Below are 21,897 nucleotides of genomic sequence, written 5' to 3'. Positions count from 1 at the left end.
CAACAAAATTCCCAGATTTATTTCACCTTTCCTTGCCTTTCACCTTTCCTTTACCTTTCTTGAATGACACTGGCATGTTTAAAATAAATCACAATGTAGGATAAGAAGGGCAATTTGTTAACAGAATGAACCCCAGCCCTCCTATCACCATCATCCTCCTGTCCCCACTAATGAGGAAGATTTGGATCACTTTCTGTGTCCTAGGATATGCTGAACACTGTCTAAGATGGTCCAGGTGGCCTGGCCTGGACCTAGGCAGGCTCTGGTCTGCAGAATCCCTGGGGCAACCCAGAGGAGAAGCTGCAAACCAACAAGACATGGGCCATATTCAGCTTTTAGACAGGTCTCGCTTGGTGTGTATAGTGTTAAGATATTTGAATTAACTGTCACTTTTTAAAGTTGGGAGATATTACATAAGACTCTGGATTTGGGGGTTTTCTTAAAAAAATAGAAGATCCAGCAACACTGGGCCGACATGACCACATGGCAGCACTGGACCAGGGCTGCTGCACTCTTGGATAAGGTATTAAGTCTTCCCCAGGTCCCTCCTTCAGCACAGCCCCTTTCCTTGTTTTATCAGGCTGATACCTTTGGACATTTGAGTCTGGGACTCAATGGAACAGATCAGCGTGAGGTAGGGACTGTTATTTGGAGTGAGTTGGCAGGGGGGACACCTAATCTATAGGGTGAGTTAGGGACCTGAGATCTAGAGCATGAGTTAGGGGCCTCTGATACAGAATTCTACAGATGGTGAGCCAGGCTGGGCTTTTGGAATAAATCCAGATCTCTACAATGATCTTCCTGGAGATTTTTTTAAACCAACAATGACATCTCGGAGGGCAACTTCATTCGAAACTATCTTTCTAAGCTGGGCCACCAACAGACAGGCACATCACTGATATTTGAGTGTTTACTTTGTACCAGGCCCTGGGCTCATGTTTTACAATTACTATGAAAGCAACTCTATGAAGTTAATACCATTGTTTGTCCCTGTCTCAGACAGGCAAATTAACTTGTTCCAGATCTAGTAAATGGCATGAGTTGAGCCCAGGTGATTTGCTTCCAGATCCTAATGCTCTTAGAATAGTGTGCTGCCTCTCGTTCCACAGGGGAGGACTTTATTTAACAAAGCAGTCAATAGTTGTATAGCACATGCTACATGCCAGATACTTTCTAGGAACACATATAAACTTATTTAATCCTAACAACCCTATAGAGTAGACTCTATTATTATTCTTACCTTGAAGATGAGGAAACTGAGGCACGAGGGTGCAAAGTACCTTGCCAGGCTAGTAAGTGGCAGAGCTGAGATTTGCATCCAGGCAGTCTGGTCCGAAGGTCTTTTTTTTTTTTTTTTTTTTTTTGGCTTGTGGGATCTTAGTTCCCCCACCGGGATTGAACCCCGGCCCTCAGCAGTGAAAGCGAGGAGTCCTAACCACTGGACCACCAGGGAAGTCCCCCTAGAGTCTATTTTCTAAACTACTGCTCCATGAGCAACCTGGAGCTCTGTTCACTGAATATGTTAATGTTACAACCAATTTTTCATTCAGTGGGTCCTTTAGCAAGTGTTTTTCAAGCACTTATCATAATTATCATGTCTATGCCGAGTGCTATTTATCAAAAGACACAGACCTCCAAATAGAAGAACATGCACATTTGAGACAGTTGAATAATTAATGTAAAGCACTGGGCCCAAAATGACATGATCTTTACAAAAACGTATGTGTAAGATGTGCTTATTAGTACTGATGTACAATTTTTTTTCTCCCTTTGTAACTTTACTGGATTTCTCAGTTTGTAATTCTTCTCAAAACTTCTGTGTGTGTGTGTCTTTGTGTTTCAGGCATTAACATTTCTTTTGCATTGAACTCAAGACAATAACCTTACTTTATTGAAAGTGCAAGAGGATGTAGATTAGACTAGAAAAGCTGGATTTGTTCCACTGACACAAAATTTCTCTGACATCACCAGAGAACAAGGTGTTCCTTAGAAATACATTCTCTACCTGAACAGGAACCTCTTTAAACACCAATGTCCTTCTGTTATAGCTATCTTCTTGTAATTCTATTTAACGTGTTACAAAATTCTGCCTTTGAGAACCTTGTTCTGAAACAATAGAACGGAGGGAATGATTTCATTATCATTATCAATCGGGCCAATGAAGTGTAGAAAGTCCTTTAAGAGACCTCAGGCTGTAAAGTTTTTACAGTTCTTTTATCTACTTTTATAATTCATTTTATTCCCTCTGATGTCATCTGTCCCCCTTGCTGCCATCACTGTGTCCTTGCTACTTCTATCCCAGTAGGGGTTCCAAGCCTCTACCAAAAGACTTAGCACTAGACCTGAGATGCTTTTAAGTTGTACACACAAACACAGAATTAATAACATTGAATCTCATAGTTGGAAAGCTGTGCCCTTTTCAGTTCTTTCTAAGCCTTCCAATCAGTTTGGAGTTACTACGTCTTTAACACCTCTCTAATGGCTAATTCTCCCTTTCAACAAAGAGAGAGCAGGGCTGTGGCTCAGTCCTTGGCAGATAACAGTATCCAGCTAGAATTTGATACGTATTTTCTTTTTGTTGTATTTATTTGTATGTAATTTTCTACTTAGGGTAAGTGATTCTGGTTTTATGCCTTTAAGGAATTCTCAGTCTAACAGCAGAGACAAACACATAAACAAGTATCTATAATACAGATTGATAAGGGAACTAGTAGAATGCACAGCACAGAGGAAGGAATGATTAACCCAACTTGGGGAGCAGGAAAGGAAACGAAGTTGTGGCAACATGAAACAGTGTGCCAGGCTCAGGAGCTCCCGTAGTTCAGTCCTGCCAAAGCAAGATGTACAAGGAAAAGGATGACAAGAGTGAAAGCTGAATAAGTAGACAGAGGCCAGACTATGAAGATTCTTTCGTATCATGCTAAGCATTTCCATTTTCTACAATAAGCAATGAGATCCATTAAAAGACGGAAATTTTCTTTAAAGTTTTGTAGGATTAGTATATAGTTCTAAAAATAAGTTTAGGCTATGTTTCATTCCTTAGTCTTAACAGTTTATTCTAGTTTATAGTTTTTTAGTTCCTTTGTTTGGAAATCAGGGTTGATAGTTAAAATACTAAAAAAGTAAGACCAAATGAATCACCGAGTGATTGCCACACAACCATGCAGAACTGGGTCATTTTGCAATGAAATCCAGCTGTTTCTTCCAAAACCAGGATCAGTCTCTTTGTTTTTATTCCTATTCATAATGATGAAAATATATTGTAGATTAGTTTAAATCCAAAAGAGGATGAAAATTTGAGTAACTGGATTCATGCTGGTTTATATAACTTTTCTTTGAGTGCTTTATTTTCATTTGAGAAGTTGGCATGAACCCACGTGAATCCAAGTGGTGGATTTCTGTTCCATCACGGGGATATTAATGTAAGAGGAGGTAGGGATTTCCTCTGACCCTTCTTCCTTGTCTGCTTCTTAACCTACTTCCTGTGTTTGGGCAATTAACAGCAGCTATTTTCTGGACAGCACTGACCACACTGACAGAAGGCCAACAGCCAGCACTGCCCCTACCTGGAGTTCATTTCATATGTTTTGTTATTCAAGAGATAGCCAAACTGCAGCTCCATTTCTAGTTATTAAGTCTTGGTTGTTTTCCAGAAAATGAGAAATATTGTCACAGAAAATGAAGTTGTTTTTAAAGTTAATACTGCTAGAACATTCATTTTCCCATATAACACACCCTTTTCCTTTTACTAAAAACTATACAGATTGTACTATTCTACAGTTTCTACAGATTTGCCCTGCTTCAAAGGAATGTTTCAACTGCATATAAATGTTGCGTTTAAATTTCCTGTGTATTTAGAATTCTTACTTATTAAGAAGAACTTCTGGTTGCCTTTACTTTTTCAATTTCTTTACTCAAGTATTTATATAAGTGCCATAAGAAACCATATTTTTACTTTCCCAGAGAAACTTAAAACACGATTTTTTTGAAATGTAATTAGAAATAAGAAAGCACTTGACAGGGACTTCCTTGGTGGCGCAGTGGTTAAGAATCCACCTGCCAATGCAGGGGACATGGGTTCAATCCCTGATCCGGGAAGATCCCACATGCTGCGGAGCAACTAAGCCCGCGAGCCACAACTACTGAGCCCGCGTGCCCTAGAGCCTGCATGCCGCAACTACTGAGCCCACGTGCTGCAACTACTGAAGCCCACACACCTAGAGCCCGTGCTCCGCAGCAAGAGAAGCCACCACAATGAGAAGCCTGTGCACTACAACGAAAAGTAGCCCTGCTCACTACAACTAGAGAAAGCCCATCGTGCAGCAACGAAGACCCAACAGAGCCAAAAATAAATAAATGTTTTTTAAAATAATAAAAAAATTAAAATGTGTCTTTAAATAAATAAATTAATTAAATAAAAGTGCCTTATTTGAAAAATATATATAGGGCATTGTATTTCTACTTTAAGTCATATTGGTAATACTAAATATCTGACAGCTGCTAAGATTACTTTTGCTTTTTCTGAAATTAAATTAGAAAATATATAATACCTGTTAGTATAACTTTATTTGAGATTAAATCATATGGATATGTTTCCTATTCATTAGTATTATCATACGTAGATAGAAATAATACGTAATTCAACTTTATGAATGTGCAAATCTCTCTTTGCATTTGATATTTCAGCTTCGCCTAACCCAGAAGTAATCAAGATAAATTCAATTCTGGATATAGTAACAAAAGTGGAAGACTACTATCTTAAAGGATATATTGTTGGGGCTATTCATCCTGTTATACAACCTGTTGGGCAGCAAAAACACCTGCCTGCAAGTTACCTATACAGGGTGGTGCTATCGCGCTTGAAATTAAGGTAAGCCTGACGCTCCAGAAAACTGTCATACTAAGAAGCTGTTGAGAGAGACAGTTTTCTTTGGCTAAAAGCAAAGCAAGTTTGAACAAAGTGATGGAGAATAAAGGATAATTCGGGGTTTTGGCTTAAGGCACATTTTCCAGCAGTTGAACCTCGATTGGGAGAAGGAAACTTAAATCTCCTTCCTTAAAACTTCTCATAGGGGTGGGATGGGGAGGGTGGGAGGGAGGGAGACGCAACAGGGAGGACATATGGGAACATGTGTTTATGTATGACTGATTCATTTTGTTGTAAAGCGGAAGCTAACACACCATTGTAAAGCAATTATACCCCAATAAAGATGTTAAAAAAAAAAAAAAAAAAAACTTCTCATAGATTTAGCCCCTTGCAGACAAACAGGTCCTAGGTAAGGATGTCAATGAAAAATGGGAAAGGAAAATAGACTCAAGAAGTACCTGAAAGCTGATATAGCAACTTCAGCAGATGAGGGGGTATCAATTAGCTATATCCTATCACTGGGCTAAAAGAGCTGACTGAACAAGTCCACTTTCACTGAGCGTTTTTTTTGAACTGTCCTGTATTGCTTTATTAATAGTGGCAACAGAAACTATCTCTAACTTGCAAAACTTTTACAGCAAAAAGGCCTACATGCCAAGTTCTCACAAACTGGATAGATCTCTTATCAGCTTTTTCCAAAAAATAGGATGGGAAAGCCAGAAAGCCATCCATTTTAGGTTCTTTTTTAACTTTTTTAATAGCTGTTTTTCCAAACAATACTACAAACGTTTTTGCCAACCAAGCTTGTATGTTTCATAATATTCAAAATACTGTTACTCCTTCCAGTGAAGAATGAAAATAACCAGACCAATGTCTTTGATTAACACATTAAATTTTTTTTACACAACTCTCCAACTGTATCAAAATCATCTCAAAGACCAGGGTAAAAACTGTGTTTTCTCTTTATAGCGACTTTAACTATGAAAGGGCTAAGCTGAGAAGGGAAAATGAAATAAGAGAAAAAGAGAGAAAACAGGAAAATTGGGAAAAAAAGGAGAGGCTTTAAAAAATCCCAGATGTGCTTTTTAGGGACACTGTCTGCTACTAAGTAACTAACTGCCCACTTACACATGTCTGAGAGGGCGTGTACACAAGCAGCTTTCACCATGACAGGGCACCTCATCAGATATTTACTAGTGCAAGCATTACTAAGTAAATATGCCATTTACCACACCATAGCAACACTTATGTCCTAATTACAAATCTTACAAACCAAGGATAAATTATTTTTCTCTTTTCGCATTACTTCAAATAGATTTAGCAGTGCCCTGCCAGGGCTAAGAATAATCAAGGGGTGAAGATCAGAAAAGAAGAAAAAGGAAAAAGACAGGACAATATTTATCTGCACTTAAATAGGATTGTTACTTGTGCTTTTGTATAATAATGAGATATAACAGTGATCTAAAATCGTTTCTCATAACTTATCAAAACAACAGACGCGGAGCTTTTCTTTCATGTTAAATTAGAAATTAAATTAATGGAGGTTTTAATTAAGAAAATCTAAATTAATAGAAGTTATTGTGTTTTTCCAATATTTTTACGTAAGAAGACAGCCATTAGAGTCGAAATAACAAAGAAAACGGATTGCCTTGAACTTACTTGTGAGTTACTCGCTCATTTTCACATGAGCATATTAGCTGAAAATCAGCAATTGGCTTCCAACCATAAACATATTCTCTGTTACAGCACGAAGCATTCGACAGCACCCAGTGGACAAAGACGCCCAAGGCTTGTGATTGAGGAATGTCCTCTAACTTTTGAGACACAAACAAATGACGTAGCAAAAGAACTGATAGAAAAGGTACTAAAAGTATACATTTTTTCATGGGATATTGAGAAATATTTCATATTTCTTCTTCATCAATTTCCTTTCCTACTTTAAAAAGAACAGGAAAATGATAGGTGACTTAGTCTACCAGAATTTAAAACAAATTGAAGCACAGGTACCAAATTGTAGAGTTAAAAACAGAAATACAGGCCAGTGAAACAGAATGGAAATGCCAGAAATAGATTTATACATATATAAGAAGTTTCATAACAAACCTGATGAAATAAAATGGGGGAACAACCATTACCGCGTAAGTACTGCTGGGAAAATGGGCAATTGTTCTACAGAAAATAGACTCCACACTTTTCACATGAGTTAAAGAGGTAATTTTTTCAAGTGCAAAAAATCTGAAAGAAAATGAAAGAGTGGACATATTTAATTATGACTAGATTGAGTAATTTGAGTTTGAATATATAAATATAAGTTATATACTAGGAAAAAAAGAATCGGGGGGAAATCTGCAGCAAATGTGTCTTACAGAAGCTTCATTTTCTGAATATATATGAAATGAATACAAACGCATGAAAGTATATTCAGTCTTGAATGGACAGACAGAATCCATGGACAGAAAGGAAACACAAATAATAAAGAGACATTTGGCAAAGGCTTCAACCTAACTAATAATTTTTAATGTAAATAAAAACTGAGAAGTAATAATTTACCAGTATTAACTGAGAAATTAAATTGAAAATATTAAATTCAATGTTGGAAAGACCTTTAAGAAAACATTCATATACATTCATATACAATGCAATTGGCATTGTAATAAATTAGTACAGTGTTTCTGAATACCAGTTTGGTAATAAAAGTCATAAATCTTGTTTTATTTTGTGACCCAGTAATTTCCTCTTTAGGAATCCATTCCAAGAAATTAATTGAAAAGGGAAAAATCATGTTTATACAAAGATATTTTAATCAACAGTGAATAGGGGCCAAATTCTCAACAAGTGGAAAACTGAGAAGGAAGCAATGGTCTATCAATATGATAGACTATTTTATGGGCATTGAACATGACAACTATCTTAACTGTTGAGAGAAAAAAGTCTATTCAATATAACTTAATTGAACCTTAAATGAAAAATTGAACACTATATGTATATTGATTAAAACCAAAAAAAAAGGAATTGTACATTCATAAGTATTCTAAACTGACAGGATTTGATGGTGAAAGTTTGGGTTTTTTTTTAAATTTTAGTTGCATTGTCATATGTGTAAGGTTTAGCTTTTATTTAAATGAATACTGCCAAAAACCTAAGGCATTTCCTGTCAAATAAGAAACTGTGAAATTTGTTCGCTGTTTCTATTTTTCCCAAGCTTTAAATGACCCTGTGTGTAAGATTATCTGTGGTTTGTGTTTAGCCAGTTAGAGCTGCCATTGATACTTCCCATTTAGATATAAAGTCACCATTTAATAAGGTTTTTCAGGAACAGCCTTTGAAACTAGATTTTTATAAACAAGGTACACATACTATTTATTACTACTATTCTGGGAAAAAAAATTTTTTTTTTCTGGGAATAAATCCACTCCAGAAACAAAAATCTAACTGCTAATTTAGTCTTAATAGATCATCATGAGAGCATTCGTTTTGTATTTGACTTCCTGGGCACAAAGATCTATTTAAACAGGAAAGTACTGTTATTTCAGCAATTAGAGTAATGGGGTATTTTATGAAAAGAAAAGCTTCAGGAAAAATAGCACGTGAAATATTTGAACATTGCCCCGTGTATGAGCAAGAGCAATAGATGAGTGCCAAATATTATTTTTGAACGGCTGCCTGATATAAAGAGTTGATTGTTAAACAGCTAGATTTTAAGTCATTTTAACATTATGTCAATGTTTGCTCTTTTTTTAAATTTAGATTTACAAATGTTTTCCCCAGGATTTTTAAATAAAAATCACATGAAAAACATCAATCTTGCAACTTAAAAAACGGAAAAGACAGTAATACTTTGTATCATACCAGCTTTTCCAGATAAAACTTTTTAGTAATAGAGAAAGTCTTCTGCAATTTTCCCCGCAAATCAACAAATAAGACCTAGAGAAAGCACTGACATTAAATTTACCGGTTTTTACCTTCCTCCTCACTACCTCCTTCTCCTCTCCCGGGAAACCTGATATAAAGGACAATTTATGGTTATTTTTAAGGTTTCTTGCAGTGTCACAGTCTTAATGTGTTAATTTATAGGAGTAAATGATATTGTGCCAGCAGTGTTTGTCCAAGCTCCATACACCCACACCCTCTGTCCGTCTCAGCTAAGTTACAGCAGCCTCCATTGCTGTCTGGTTTCACCCTGCTTCTTCCTGGCCTTTTTCATTCCATTTTATTGCTGACTATAGACGTTTGCACTTGCAACCTCCATCATAACTCTTTCTTCGCCTCCCAGGTGAATTTAAAACATTTAAAATGTTTAAAACAGTGGCCGTATAAAAGATGTTGCTATTTCTTCATTTTAACTTATTTAACGAGTACTTATAGAGCACCTGTAGGTACAAAACATTGCAACACAAAAGTGAGTAAGATAGTGCCTGCCCTCAAAAGAATGGTCAGCTTAACACAGGAGAAAGACGTGGACACAAAAAGAACAAAGAAATGATGAAAAAGCAGAGAAAGAGAAAAGTGTTGAGCATGAAAATAATCACTCTTAGGGTCTCAAATTATTTCACTGGCATTATTTCATGTGCTTCCGAACCCTATTCTTTAACTGATAGGACTGAAGCTAATCATGTGTATTTGGCCCAGAAAGGAGATAATAGTACCAAGATATAAGCAAATCAGAAACTTCTTAAGAGTGGTAGTATGAATTGGGCTTATGCATTATATGTATGCATTTGTCAAGAATTAGTCTTTTAACAGTTTTCTTTACACACAAGCAAACAAGGCTGTATGTTTTCTGCTTTTAAATTAATGTCCCTTCTTTATTATTAAGATGTATTTGGTTTTGTTTTTTTTTTAAATGGAGGAGAAAGAAAGAGTGGCTTTATTTCTTTGCCGGCAAAGAGGGTACACAGTAGCCTAGCGCCTCAAGAACTCTGCCCCCCTCCCTGGGGAATAGGAAGCAGTCAGTAATGTTATTTTTGAGGATTTCTTGGGATAGTTTTGAATTTTGCTTCAACTAGAGAAACCATTGTTAACAGGGCTGCAAAAATCATGCTATAGAATTATCAGTTCTTCCCAAATAGTAACCTCTTGGAGAAAATACAATTTTAAAATTAATTAATTAATTTACTTATTTGTTTGTTCGTTTATTTATTTATTTTGTCTGTGCTGGGTCTTGGTTGCGGCACGCGGGCTCTTCATTGCGGCGCAGGCTTCTCTAGTTGCGGCACGCGCGGGCTTAGCTGCAGTATGTGGGATCTTAGTTCCCCAACCAGGGATCAAACCTGCATTGGGAGTGCAGAGTCTTCACTACTGGACCACCAGAGAAGTCCCGAAAATATAATTCTTGTTTTCACAGTTTCTAAAATGTATCAGTTCTGTTTGAAGAAACCACCAACATAGTGTGACAGGGTTTTAGGATTCTTGCTATATTAGAGGTCATTAATTTGTTTATGAATGGGTCTTTACTGGTCCATTTACTCCTTTTCTAATGGATTTCCTTAATAAGCCTGAAGGTTAATTGATAAAGCAATCAATGCAAATGAAGTTTACATTTTGTTCTACCGTGTCTTTTTAAACTTCAGATTAATGGAGGTGCTAAAAGAGGAATGAAATTTGTTGGATTCATATCACAGCACTGTCCACCACTTAAATTCTGCAATGGAACCAACCAGGATGGAGATACAGAATCAGCACTACACGTGAGACACAGTTCAGAGGAAAACTGTAAAATTTGGAATGAAGGAACATTAAGTGGGCAATCATCTGAAAGTGGAATTGAGGAAGAACTACATCATGAAAGTGGACAGTGTCAAATGGAACGAGATGGCAGCCCCAGTTTCTCTAAATCAAGAAAGGGAGAAGGTAACAGACAAGATGAGTAGAAATAGAAATATTAGTTTAAATTTAGCAGAAATATGTTTTTAAGGGTTTTTTAACAAATATGAGGCAAATTAAATCTCTAATGATTATAAAGATGAAAAACTAGTATAAACTTGTCTTGATTTTTTTAAATTATTGCACCTGGAATAAGGTAGGGCAGTTTTCCGAACAGTTATCCCTAGCATGGTCATACAACACCATCCACATAACGAAACTTTGTGTTGAAAATTGGTTCCCATTTAGTCATACACCAACTCCTCTGTAAAATGGAGGCTGTGCATGTATACCAAAAAAGTGATTCTGTAAAGAAAGCTGTTCTGATTTATGTTTCTCCCTATAAACAGTGTGTGAGAATTTTAGTTTTGGCCTTTCCCATTTCATGGGCACTTTTCACCTTTGAAGTTAATTGGCTTTATTTGATCACCAGTTAGAATATTAAAATGCACATCATGATGAAACAACTAATATAACAATAGTGCCTGCATTCTTCTTTTTTTTTAATTTATTTTGGCTGCACTGGGTCTTTGTTGCTGCACGGGAGCCTTCTCCAATTGCGGCGAGAAGGGGCCACTCCTCGCTGCGGCACGCGGGCCTCTCATGGAAGTAGCTTCTCCCGTTGCAGAGCACGGGCTCTAGCCATGCAGGCTTCAGTAGTTGTGGCTTGTGGGCTCTAGAGCACAGGCTCAGTAGTTGTGGCTCACGGGCCTAGTTGCTCTGAGGCACATGGGATCCTCCCGGACCAGGGCTCGAACCCCACGTCCCCCATATTGACAGGTAGATTCTTAACCAATGTGCCACCAGGGAAGCCCGTGCCTGCATTCTTAAATAACTTTAAACAATAGTTTTATTCTTCTTTGCAGCTAGCAAGGCTTCCAAGAAGTTGAGAGTATTTTTTAATGTATTTCGGACTGTTCTAAGTTTTCTGATACATTTACAGACACGCTTTAAAAAGCACTAATAAAGAAAATCAAAGATTATGTACACCTTAGAGTTAAGAGTCTGCAGCCAGACTGCCTCAGTGTCTTTAATAGAAAGGGTGTTGTTGTGAGTAGACATGAGATGTCTACAAAGTGCTTAGCCCAGTGCCTGGCACAGAATAGACTATTAAGTTAGCTGCTGTTAACTGATCCTTTGATCAGTGTTGGTGCTAAGGCCACACACACTGGTGGCATCGGCTTTCTGGGTTATGGTGAGATTGCTCAATATTCGTGCATGGCAGAGACCCACTGGACCACGGTCAACACAGCCTCCTTAAGAAAGGACCCAGGGCTTCCCTGGTGGCGCGGTGGTTGAGAGTCCGCCTGCCGATGCAGGGGACACGGGTTCGTGCCCCAGTCTGGAAAGATCCCACATGCCACGGAGCGGCTGGGCCCGTGAGCCATGGCTGCTGAGCCTGCACGTCTGGAGCCTGTGCTCTGCAACAGGAGAGGCCACAACAGTGAGAGGCCTGCGGACCGCAAAAAAAAAAAAGAAAGGACACAGAGCATTTCCCAACTCATCATCTCACCACCTCACCACCACCAACACCCTCCCATTTTTCTACCAGTTCCCTAGCTAACAACCACGCTGATTTTCCTGCAGAGTGCAAAATTTAGGAATGTAAATTTAGGAATGTAAGAGTTGTTGGAGTTGTGGCCAGAGAGCTACCCACTATATTCCACCCACAGCTACCTATAAACTCCTGCTGGTTCCCATCCTAACTTTGATTAGATCAGGTGTCTGTTCCAAGTTTTTTAAGTTTCAAATCCAGTATGCTACTTAATTTAATTATCAGTCTTTAGATTCTGCTTTCTATTTATTTTAAAACCCTGTATTTTTTCATAACTTTTCTATGGCAGTGGTTGGTTCTTAACTTTTGGTGCTGGGGGATAGGAGTGAGAGCAATAGCAATGGGGGCTGGGGGGAGACCAACAAAAGACCTCTTGGAGAGTCTGGTGAAATCCATGGAGACTCACCCAGAAAAACACACATAACACACATACCCCTAATACTCTGTGACACAAGTAGTGTTAGACTTCCTAAAACACAACCATAAATGTGGGTCCATAGACCCCCAAGTTAAGAATTTGCTAACTTGTAAAGTATAGGATCCAGCAGTTCCATGTCTAAGTATGCATTCTAGAGTCACTCTCACATATGTGTCCAAGGAATGAATAATGTTTGTAATAACAAAAATTCAGAAATAATGTATATGTCCATCAACAGGAGAAAAGTAAACGGGAATGCTATATAGCAGTTAAACTAAATGAATAAGATCTATATGTATTAATTACACTTCAAAAGCATAATGTTGAACAGGAAAATCAACTTATAGATTGATACATACAGTATAATACCATTTTTTAAAAACTTTTTAAACTGCAAAACATTGTTTTTAAACTGCAAAACATCATTTATGTGTAAAGAAATGTGTATTAAAAGAATAAAAGAACTTGCATGAGAATAATAAACACCAAATTCATTACAGTAGCTATTTCTGGAGAATAGGATTAGGGGAGATACATCTTTTTTTTTTTTTTTTTTTTTTTTTAAATATTTTATTGGAATAATTATTCAATTGTTAGCATGATATTCACGATAACATTATTCATAGGGTGATTCTTTCCACTTTAAGGAGATCTATTTTTATTTTATTTATTTATTTTTGGCTGTGTTGGGTCTTCGTTTCTGTGCGAGGGCTTTCTCTAGTTGTGGCAAGTGGGGGCCACTCTTCATCGCGGTGCGCGGGCCTCTCACTATCGCGGCCTCTCTTGTGGTGGAGCACAAGCTCCAGACGCGCAGGCTCAGTAGTTGTGGCTCACGGGCCTAGTTGCTCCGCGGCATGTGGGATCTTCCCAGACCAGGGCTCGAACCCGTGTCCCCTGCATTGGCAGGCAGATTCTCAACCACTGCGCCACCAGGGAAGCCCAGGGGAGATACATCTTGAGCCTCAAGTACATCCATGTCTCATTTCCTTGAAAAAAATCTGAAGCAAACCTGGCCCAATGTTAACATTTGATAAAGCTGAATGGTGGATAATTTTATTATTCTGTATGCTTGTTTGTGTGCTTGAAATAGCTCATGATTAATTTAAAAAAAAAAAATTTTAGGGCTTCCCTGGTGACGCAGCGGTTGAGAGTCCGCCTGCCAATGCAGGGGACACGGGTTTGTGCCCCGGTCCGGGAAGATCCCACATGCCGCGGAGCGGCTGGGCCCGTGAGCCATGGCCGCTGGGCCTGCACATTCGGAGCCTGTACTCCGCAACAGGAGAGGCCACAACAGTGAGAGGCCCGCGTACCGCAAAAAAAAAAAAAAAAAAAAGAAACTATTTTAGGAATCTTTTCAATAAAATTATAGTTTTCCCCTTTTTTCTTCCTTCTGAACACCTATCCTCAGATAACAAGTTGTATACAGTCTTCAATGATTTTGAGGATGAATCAACCTGCTGGACCTATCAGGAAGGCATCTTGTCAATGAAAGTAACGAGAAAAGGCTCTGTCGTTAGTACACTTGATGCCGATTGGCTGGAGTTAACTACATTTTATTATAAACAAGGCTTGTCTTTAATCGATTCTTTTGTATGCTGGGAAACATCTAAAGGTAAGTTTTATATTATGATATGTTGATATCTAAAGAATTTGACCTTGTGTCAGAGTTGGTGGAAATGTTTTTGCCTCTCAAGTTCAATGGCTAAAAGGACAGATATTATTTTTTTGAATTTTATTTTATTTACTAATTTCTTATACAGCAAGTTAAAAGGACAGATATTATTCCTAAGAAAATAGATTCTAATTATTACACAACTCTGTAGCTTTAATTTAGAAGCTTAACCATCCTATGTGGTACTATTATAATGTGATATTTGCTGTTGGGTTGTGACTATCAGAAATGGACAAACCACTGTGTGATTAGTTAGTAGGATTTTCCAAATAAGATGTACTACAGCAGCCCAATCAGGAGGTTTATGATGACATTTGACAATTACTATCCAAATTTATTACACTAGCCCAATTTTGGAGACTACCTACCATGCCCTCCAGTCTAAACCTGACTTCTTCTAAAATTCGTATAGAAAAATAAACTTTGGTTCAGAAAATTATATTGATCTATATTTATTTATGCCTTCCCCTTATCTTTCATCTTTATCTAACCTTCTTCTTTTAGTTACAATGGGATATGTAATCATTCATGTCTATCATAAAAACAAACAAATCTTTCCAAAAATTATTTCTAAAGCAAGTGTTTTTTAAAAGAGATTAGTGCTGGGACTTCTCTGGTGGCGCAGTGGTTAAGAATCCACCTGCCAATGCAGGGGACCCAGGTTCGAGCCCTGGTCCGGGAAGATCCCACAAGCCGCAGAGCAACTAAGCCTGTGTGCCACAACTACTGAGCCTGCATGCCACAACTACTGAAGCCCACGTACCTAGAGCCTGTGCTCCGCAACAAGAGAAGCCACCGCAATGAGAAGCCCGCACACCTCAATGAAGAGTAGCCCCTGCTCTCCGCAACTAGAGAAAGCCTGCGCACAGCAAGGAAGACCCAACGCAGCCAAAAATAAATAAATAAATAAATTTATTTTTTAAAAATAAAAGAGATTAGTGCTAAAAAAAAAAAGAACAAAGATAGTAAGGAGACTGGAAAAATGCATTAGGAAGGATGGAGGTTATGAAAATCAGGATAGTTAGGGACCATGACTCGAGGTTAGAGGAAGGAATGAAAAAGAAAATAAAATGAGATCTCAATAAACCCTATTATTATTAAATAAGCCTAGTGATACCTTAACTAATACAACTAAAGACTTTGGATGATTATTTAAAATTATCGAGTCATGTTCCAATAGGTCCCTTTAAGTAGCAACCAAGAGTAAGGATCTAGCTCATTGGAGCACCCCATGGAGCACCCCAAAAAACATCACCTTGCATAGTGCTTGGCACTTAGCAAGTGCTCAGTAAATATTTATTAGTATTTTTGGTTACTGGAAACTTCTTCCAAGTTGATCTTTTATGGAAACAGCCGGACCTGATATGAAGCGCATGGACTTCAGCATCAGACAGACCAGGGTTTAAATCCTGTGTCCTCTACTTAGAGCTGTGTGACCTGGGGAAGTTAGTTGAGCTCATTGAGTCTCAGTTTCCTAAAAGGGGGATAAAAACACTCCTACTAACTGTTGTGAGAACTTAATAAGATATAGTACGTACAAAGTAACTCCCACGTGCCTTGCCCACTGTCAGAGTTCATTTTCTGGGGTTGATCTTTTCTCCTGCCACTTGCTAGATGCACTTACACTACTTTTTTTGTTTTTTTTCTGCAGGTTTTCCTTTTTTTTTTAATTAATTAATTTATTTTTGGCTATGTTGAGTCTTCATTGCTGCACGCAGGCTTTCTCTAGTTGCAGAGAGCGGGGGCTACTCTTTGTTGCAGTGCTCAGACTTCTTATTGCAGCGGCTTCTCTTGTTGCGGAGCATAGGCCCTAGGCATGCGGGCTTCAATAGTTGGAGCACACGGTAGTTGTGGCACACGGGCTTAGTTGCTCCAAGGCATGTGGGATCTTCCCAGACCAGGGTTCGAACCTGTGTCCCCTGTATTGGCAGGCGGATTCTTAACCACTGAGCCACCAGGGAAGTCCCTACACTACTTTTAGTATGAATCATCTCTTTAAAGGTCAGTTTATGCTTCATATATTCCCTCCCGCCCCATCTCTTTCTCTTCACTCCAAATACTCTAAGTTAGAGCTGTTCAAAACAAAGAGAGGGGGGCGGTGATTTCCTGGTGGTCCAGTGCTTAAGACTCCGCACTTTCACTGCCGTGGGCCCAGGTTCGATCCCTGGTAAGGGAATTAGGATCTCACAAGCTTCAAGGCACGGCAGAAAAAAAAACATCCATTCCAAATTTTGGATTGTGACTAACTGCTGAAGGAAAGACAAAAAAATCCTCCTTTGACAGTGTCTTTCAGGCACCCCTGCCTTGGGCCTTGCCTGATGATGAAAATAAAATTAGCCACAGCAGTTGCCAGCCAGAGACTCTAGGGCTTTTGTTCTCAAAGCCTCAGAAGCTATTTAGAGAGCCCGGGGGAAAGTCTTTCCCTCTCAGCAGCCCTGGAATGTCTCCTTAGACGTTCTGCAGGCCTTGCCAAGCCCTAACAAGCCACGAGCCACGGTCTGTAAAGTCTGGCAACTGGGTGTGTCACTCGGGACTTTCCTGGGAGTACACAGGGAAGCTGTGGAGGGGAAATTGTGACCAATGCCTGTGTCACTGTGAGAAGCAAGTCAGAGGAAGCAGGGCTGAATCGGTCGCTTTGTTCCGGGATATCTGATGCCTGACATCTAAAGCACATAGGGGACAATGCATATTTTGTTTTGTCTTGCTTCCATCCTCTTCCAAAATATTGTCAGAAGTCAGCCCACCATGAGGAATAGAAGTAAAACACCAAACGTTGCTCAGAAATTTAAATATATTACTCCACACATCTCATTCTATAAATCTCACTTTATAAAATTCTCTGGAGACAGAGGGGGAAAAAAACTTTTAAAAGTTTTCTCCTTCAGGAAAGTCATGGTGGAAAAGTTGTAAGGTTTGTGAAATTCCTCTTCAGTGCCCTTTCCTACCCATTTTCAAAACCTTTTCTGCTTTGAAAAGTCCCATAGGCAGAGGCACCCAGGGACCCTTTTGCTGTTCGTATGGCCTGAGGGTTCTCACTGCAGTGGCCTCCTGTTCCTGACCTTCTCCAGCACTGCCCAGCCTTCACCAAACTGGTCTGCAGCTGAATTCTCTGCACACTTACAAAAAGCTCCAAATGAACCCAAAGGAGGCTACAAGAGGCTTACCCAATTGAGCCAACAGAGACAAAACACTTTATTCTACCAGAACATATAGAGATCCAGGGGGGCAGCTGACAGGGATGAGATAAGCAACTTTGCCAGGTGATAAAAAACACACACACACACATACACACACAACACTTGAGGTTCTCACACTTCACTGGCCTACCAATGCCCCCATCACCCTCAGAGCACAGCCTCTTCCCACCTTTAGTATACCCACATCTGAAGGCTACATTTTCATTTTTTGTGAATTCTTTTCAGACTTCAATTGATATTCATTTCAATCTCTTCACTCCTATAAAAATGCTTGTGTGGAGTTGGCGGGGGAGATGTATCAGAATGAGCAGTTAGAACTGGAACATGTATGCGTTCATTTCACATATATGTATATGCCAGGTCCTAGGCCAGGCATGAGGGGTTTACACGGATGAGCAAAATGGACATCTTCCCTCCTCTCAAAAAGCTAGCCACGGGACTTCCCTGGCAGCCCAGTGGTTAAGACTCCACGCTTCCTCTGCAGAGAGTATGGGTTTGGTCCCTGGTTGGGGAACTAAGATCCTGCAGGCAACGCAGGGCAAGGCCAAAAAAACAAAAAGTCACATGGCATCAGGCTGTAATGGACATCAAAACATATATACCTAATTTCAAAATTGAGAATAGTGTGTGACGTTACCCAGCAGGATATTGTAATGAGAGTAACTGGGAAGAACAAGCTTAGATGGGTGGTCACGAGGTCCCTTCTGACAGGGTAACAATCACACTGAGACTGGAAGCCTGGAGAGGGCTGGTGTTCAGGAACCAGAGGAAACGCCCCCAAATGTAAAAAAACCCAGGATGCGAGAGAGGAACTGGGAAAGGGTCTGTGTCGCTGGTGCAGGGTGTACAAGAGAGAATGGCTCCCGACAAAGTAGGAGAGGTGAGCAGTAGCCACGCCACCTAGATTTTAACAATATAAATGATGCAACAGGCACTAACACATATTTGTACTTACTCTATGCCAGCATTGTTCTAAACACTTCACAGTTATTCACTCATTTAATCCCCGCAGCAACCCTATGGGGTAAGTATGATTGTTCCCCTTCTACAGATGAAGAAACTGAGGCACAGAGATTTTAAATAATGGACTCATGTTCAAGCAGCTAGAAGGGGTAGGAGGTAGGTGGAGTGTGTGCTCTTAACCAACTTGCCATCCTGTCAGGATTTTTATTCCAAGTCATTTGTTGAAGATTTAAGGAGGGAGTTATGACCTGACCTACATTTAAAAAATAACTTACTTGGCCTCACTTTTGGAAACGGATCATGGAGGGCAAGCATGGAAGTGGGGAGGCTGCTAAGAGGCTGTTGCAGTGATCCAGAGAGATGATGGTGGATGGGTAGCAGTAAACAGGCTGAGATGCATTCTGGAGACAGAATGCTCATAAAAGAGATACAGAATGAGAGTTCCCATATGTGCCTGCCCTCCACTTCTCAGACGTGGTCCCAGGCCCACCCTCTGGGCAGTTTAATGCCAAAAATGACACTTGGCCCCAAATACTAAAATGGGATGTTACATTTCCTCACATTTACAGAAATGTCAATGTCACATCTAGCTGAAATGAATGTGTAAGATCACATTTCCAGACAAGTAAACCATTCCCTGGAAATTCTTTAAACTTGTGCTTCGCAAACCAGGGTCAAAGTACCCTAGGGGTATGCAGCTATGTGCCAGGGAGTACACAACTTCACAGGATAAACCTCTTCCTAGAGTGTCAATATTCCTTTAAGATTGGGGGTAGGAGAAAGCAGAAGAGGAAATATTGCTTTTTCACGTCATATGAACATATTTGAATAGAATGCAAAATTTGCATGGGTTTTTAAGATATAACATTAGACTTTAAAGAAAGCTTATGCTTTGCCCCAAGTCACTTCAAACTGTACCTGGAGACCATCCTTCAGTGATACAAGGGTACTTTCCTTTGCTATTGATGGTATTTGGCCAAAAAAAAAAAAAAAAAATTTGAGAAGCAGTGGGTCAGACCAATGCTTTGTTACTTTTTCATATTATGCATACATAGCAAATGGTAAAATTGCAGGGCACATGGGTACAAGCGGAAAGGCTGCTCTGGGCAGGAGGGGGTGCCCTGTGCCTTAGCACACCTGTACACCTTCTAAGTACACCAATAGGCCAAGGCACACAAGGTGGGAAGCTCTGAGATAAGTGATGTTAAGAGATGACTCAGTTCACGGGACTTCCCTGGTGGCGCAGTGGTTAAGAATCCGCCTGCCAGTGCAGGGGACACGGGTTTGAGCCCTGGTCCGAGAAGATACCACATGCCGCGGAGCAACTAAGCCCGTGCGCCACAACTACTAAGCCTGCGCTCTAGAGCCCGTGAGCCACAACTACTGAGCCCAAGTGCCACAACTACTGAAGCCCGCGCGCCTAGAGCCCGTTCTCCGCAACAAGAGAAGCCACCGCAATGAGAAGCCCCCACTCGCCGCAACTAGAGAAAGCCAGCGCAGTAACAGAGACCCAACGCAGCCAAATATAAATAAATAAATCTTTAAAAAAAAAAAAGAGATGACTTAGTTCTGGACAGTTATTAAGTAATTGTTCAGAATTATCACCTCACCCCAATACCTGGAAGATTTAACACATCAAACACCCAAATGGTCACACCCCCCCCAGCCCCCATGAGGCCTTGCCTGCCACCCTCCTTAGCTGCCACTTCTGTTAGGGAGAATTTCTCAAGAGAGAAATACTCTCTCCTGTGGAAGTATCATTCTTCTGTGGCTCTAAGGACTGGCATGGTCCCTAAGAAAGCTAGCCAGGGAACCTGGGGAGCTCTAAAGTGAGAAGGCAGGTCTTTTGTTTTTAACTGAAGTATAAGATACATATAGTAATGTGCATTAATCTTATGTGTACCGCAGAATAGAACACAAATGTTCAAGATAAGAACATTTCCTTATATGTCAATTATATCTCAAAAAAACTGAAAAAAATGAGGAAAAAAAAGATACACAACATTTCCAAAATCCCAGAAGGCCTCCTCATGGCCCTTCCCAATCAATACCCTCCCACACAGAGACAAGCATTATTCTGAATTCCAGCACCATAGATTAATTTTGCCTGTTTTTGAACTTCATGTAAGTTGAAATATACAGTGTGTATTCTTTCTCATCTCACTTCTTTTGCTCAACATGATATCTCTGAAATTCATCCATGTTGTTGCATACCGGTGAGTCTTTCTTTTTTATTCTTGGTAGCATTGCAGTGTATGAGTCTACCATACTTTTATTCTTTTAAACCAAAAGAAGTTTAGAAGTACTAGGGACTCTCAATACCAAAAACAAGAAAAACACAAAGCCACAAAACCCATAGTTCTCCAATTATATAATCCTAAAGTGAATAAGAAGCAGATTACAATTAACTACATAATTATCACAGTATATAATTATTTTTAAAGTTTATACCCCCATTCTAAAAAAGGACTTGAGGCAAATATACATTTTTTAAAATAAATTTATTTATTTATTTATTTTTGGCCGCATTGGGTCATCATTGCTGCCCACAGGCTTTCTTTTAGTTGCAGAAGAGTGGGGGCTACTCTTCCTTGCGATGCGTGGGCTTCTCATTGCAGTGGCTTCTCTGTTGCGGAGCACGGGCTCTAGGCTTGTGGGCTTCAATAGTTGCAGCACGCGGGCTCAGTAGTTGCGGCACGTGGACCCTAAAGCGCACGGGCTTCAGTAGTTGTGGCAGGCAGGCTCAGTATTTGTGGCTCTTGGGCTAAGTTGCTCTCCACAGCATGTGGGATCTTCCTGGACCAGGGATCAAACCTGCACTGGCAGGCAGATTCTTAACCACTGCACCACCAAGGAAGCCCCAAATATACAACTTTAAAGATGGTCTTGTGATGCTCTAAACTTACAATCTAAAACAGATTTAGTTCCACCGGTCACTTTGGTATGACAGTAGACAAGTACATTAAAGGAAGTGGAACATATACTGTAATTAGAAAAACAATTCCAACAAGTCAATTAAACTTTACTGGATTGTTGGGGACCGCTCTGAATAATGTAAATTCTTCATGATATTCTGCCCTAACTGTAACTGATGTAAAAATACTAATAAGAGTGATTTTCTCTTAAAGCCTATAGCCCATTAATAAAAATGAAAACTAAAAATTACATTTAAATTACTTTTGTCTGTTTTATCTTTAAGCTTAATAGATCTTTTGAAAACTTTGTAGGTTATTATTTAGATAATTGTCAACAAGGGAAACTTTGATGTGACCTTACGCTGTATGAAACCAGAATGCTTAACCAGCACATGACCATGGGAAATTGTCTCCTATTGCAAAATAGGAGACAAAAGAACTTCCATAA

The 21,897-nt window shown here is 39.5% G+C and overlaps 1 protein-coding gene across 1 annotated transcript in view; it reads left to right on the top strand.

Moving 5' to 3' along the window:
• RFTN2 (raftlin family member 2) overlaps positions 1–21,897 on the top strand; it is a 61,842-nt gene that overhangs the window by 8,746 nt on the left and 31,199 nt on the right. Inside the window, exons 2-5 of the mRNA XM_012532604.3 lie at positions 4,687–4,870; positions 6,614–6,728; positions 10,438–10,717; positions 14,111–14,314. Coding sequence (XP_012388058.1) covers positions 4,687–4,870; positions 6,614–6,728; positions 10,438–10,717; positions 14,111–14,314 — 783 coding nt within the window. The remainder of the gene's footprint in view (positions 1–4,686; positions 4,871–6,613; positions 6,729–10,437; positions 10,718–14,110; positions 14,315–21,897) is intronic.

The sequence above is a fragment of the Orcinus orca genome, chromosome 7, assembly GCF_937001465.1.
Source record: "Orcinus orca chromosome 7, mOrcOrc1.1, whole genome shotgun sequence".
NCBI classification, from domain to species: Eukaryota; Metazoa; Chordata; class Mammalia; order Artiodactyla; family Delphinidae; genus Orcinus; species Orcinus orca.
The sequence above is the reverse complement of the archived record's forward strand: the minus strand, read 5'-3'. Positions and strand labels throughout refer to the sequence as shown.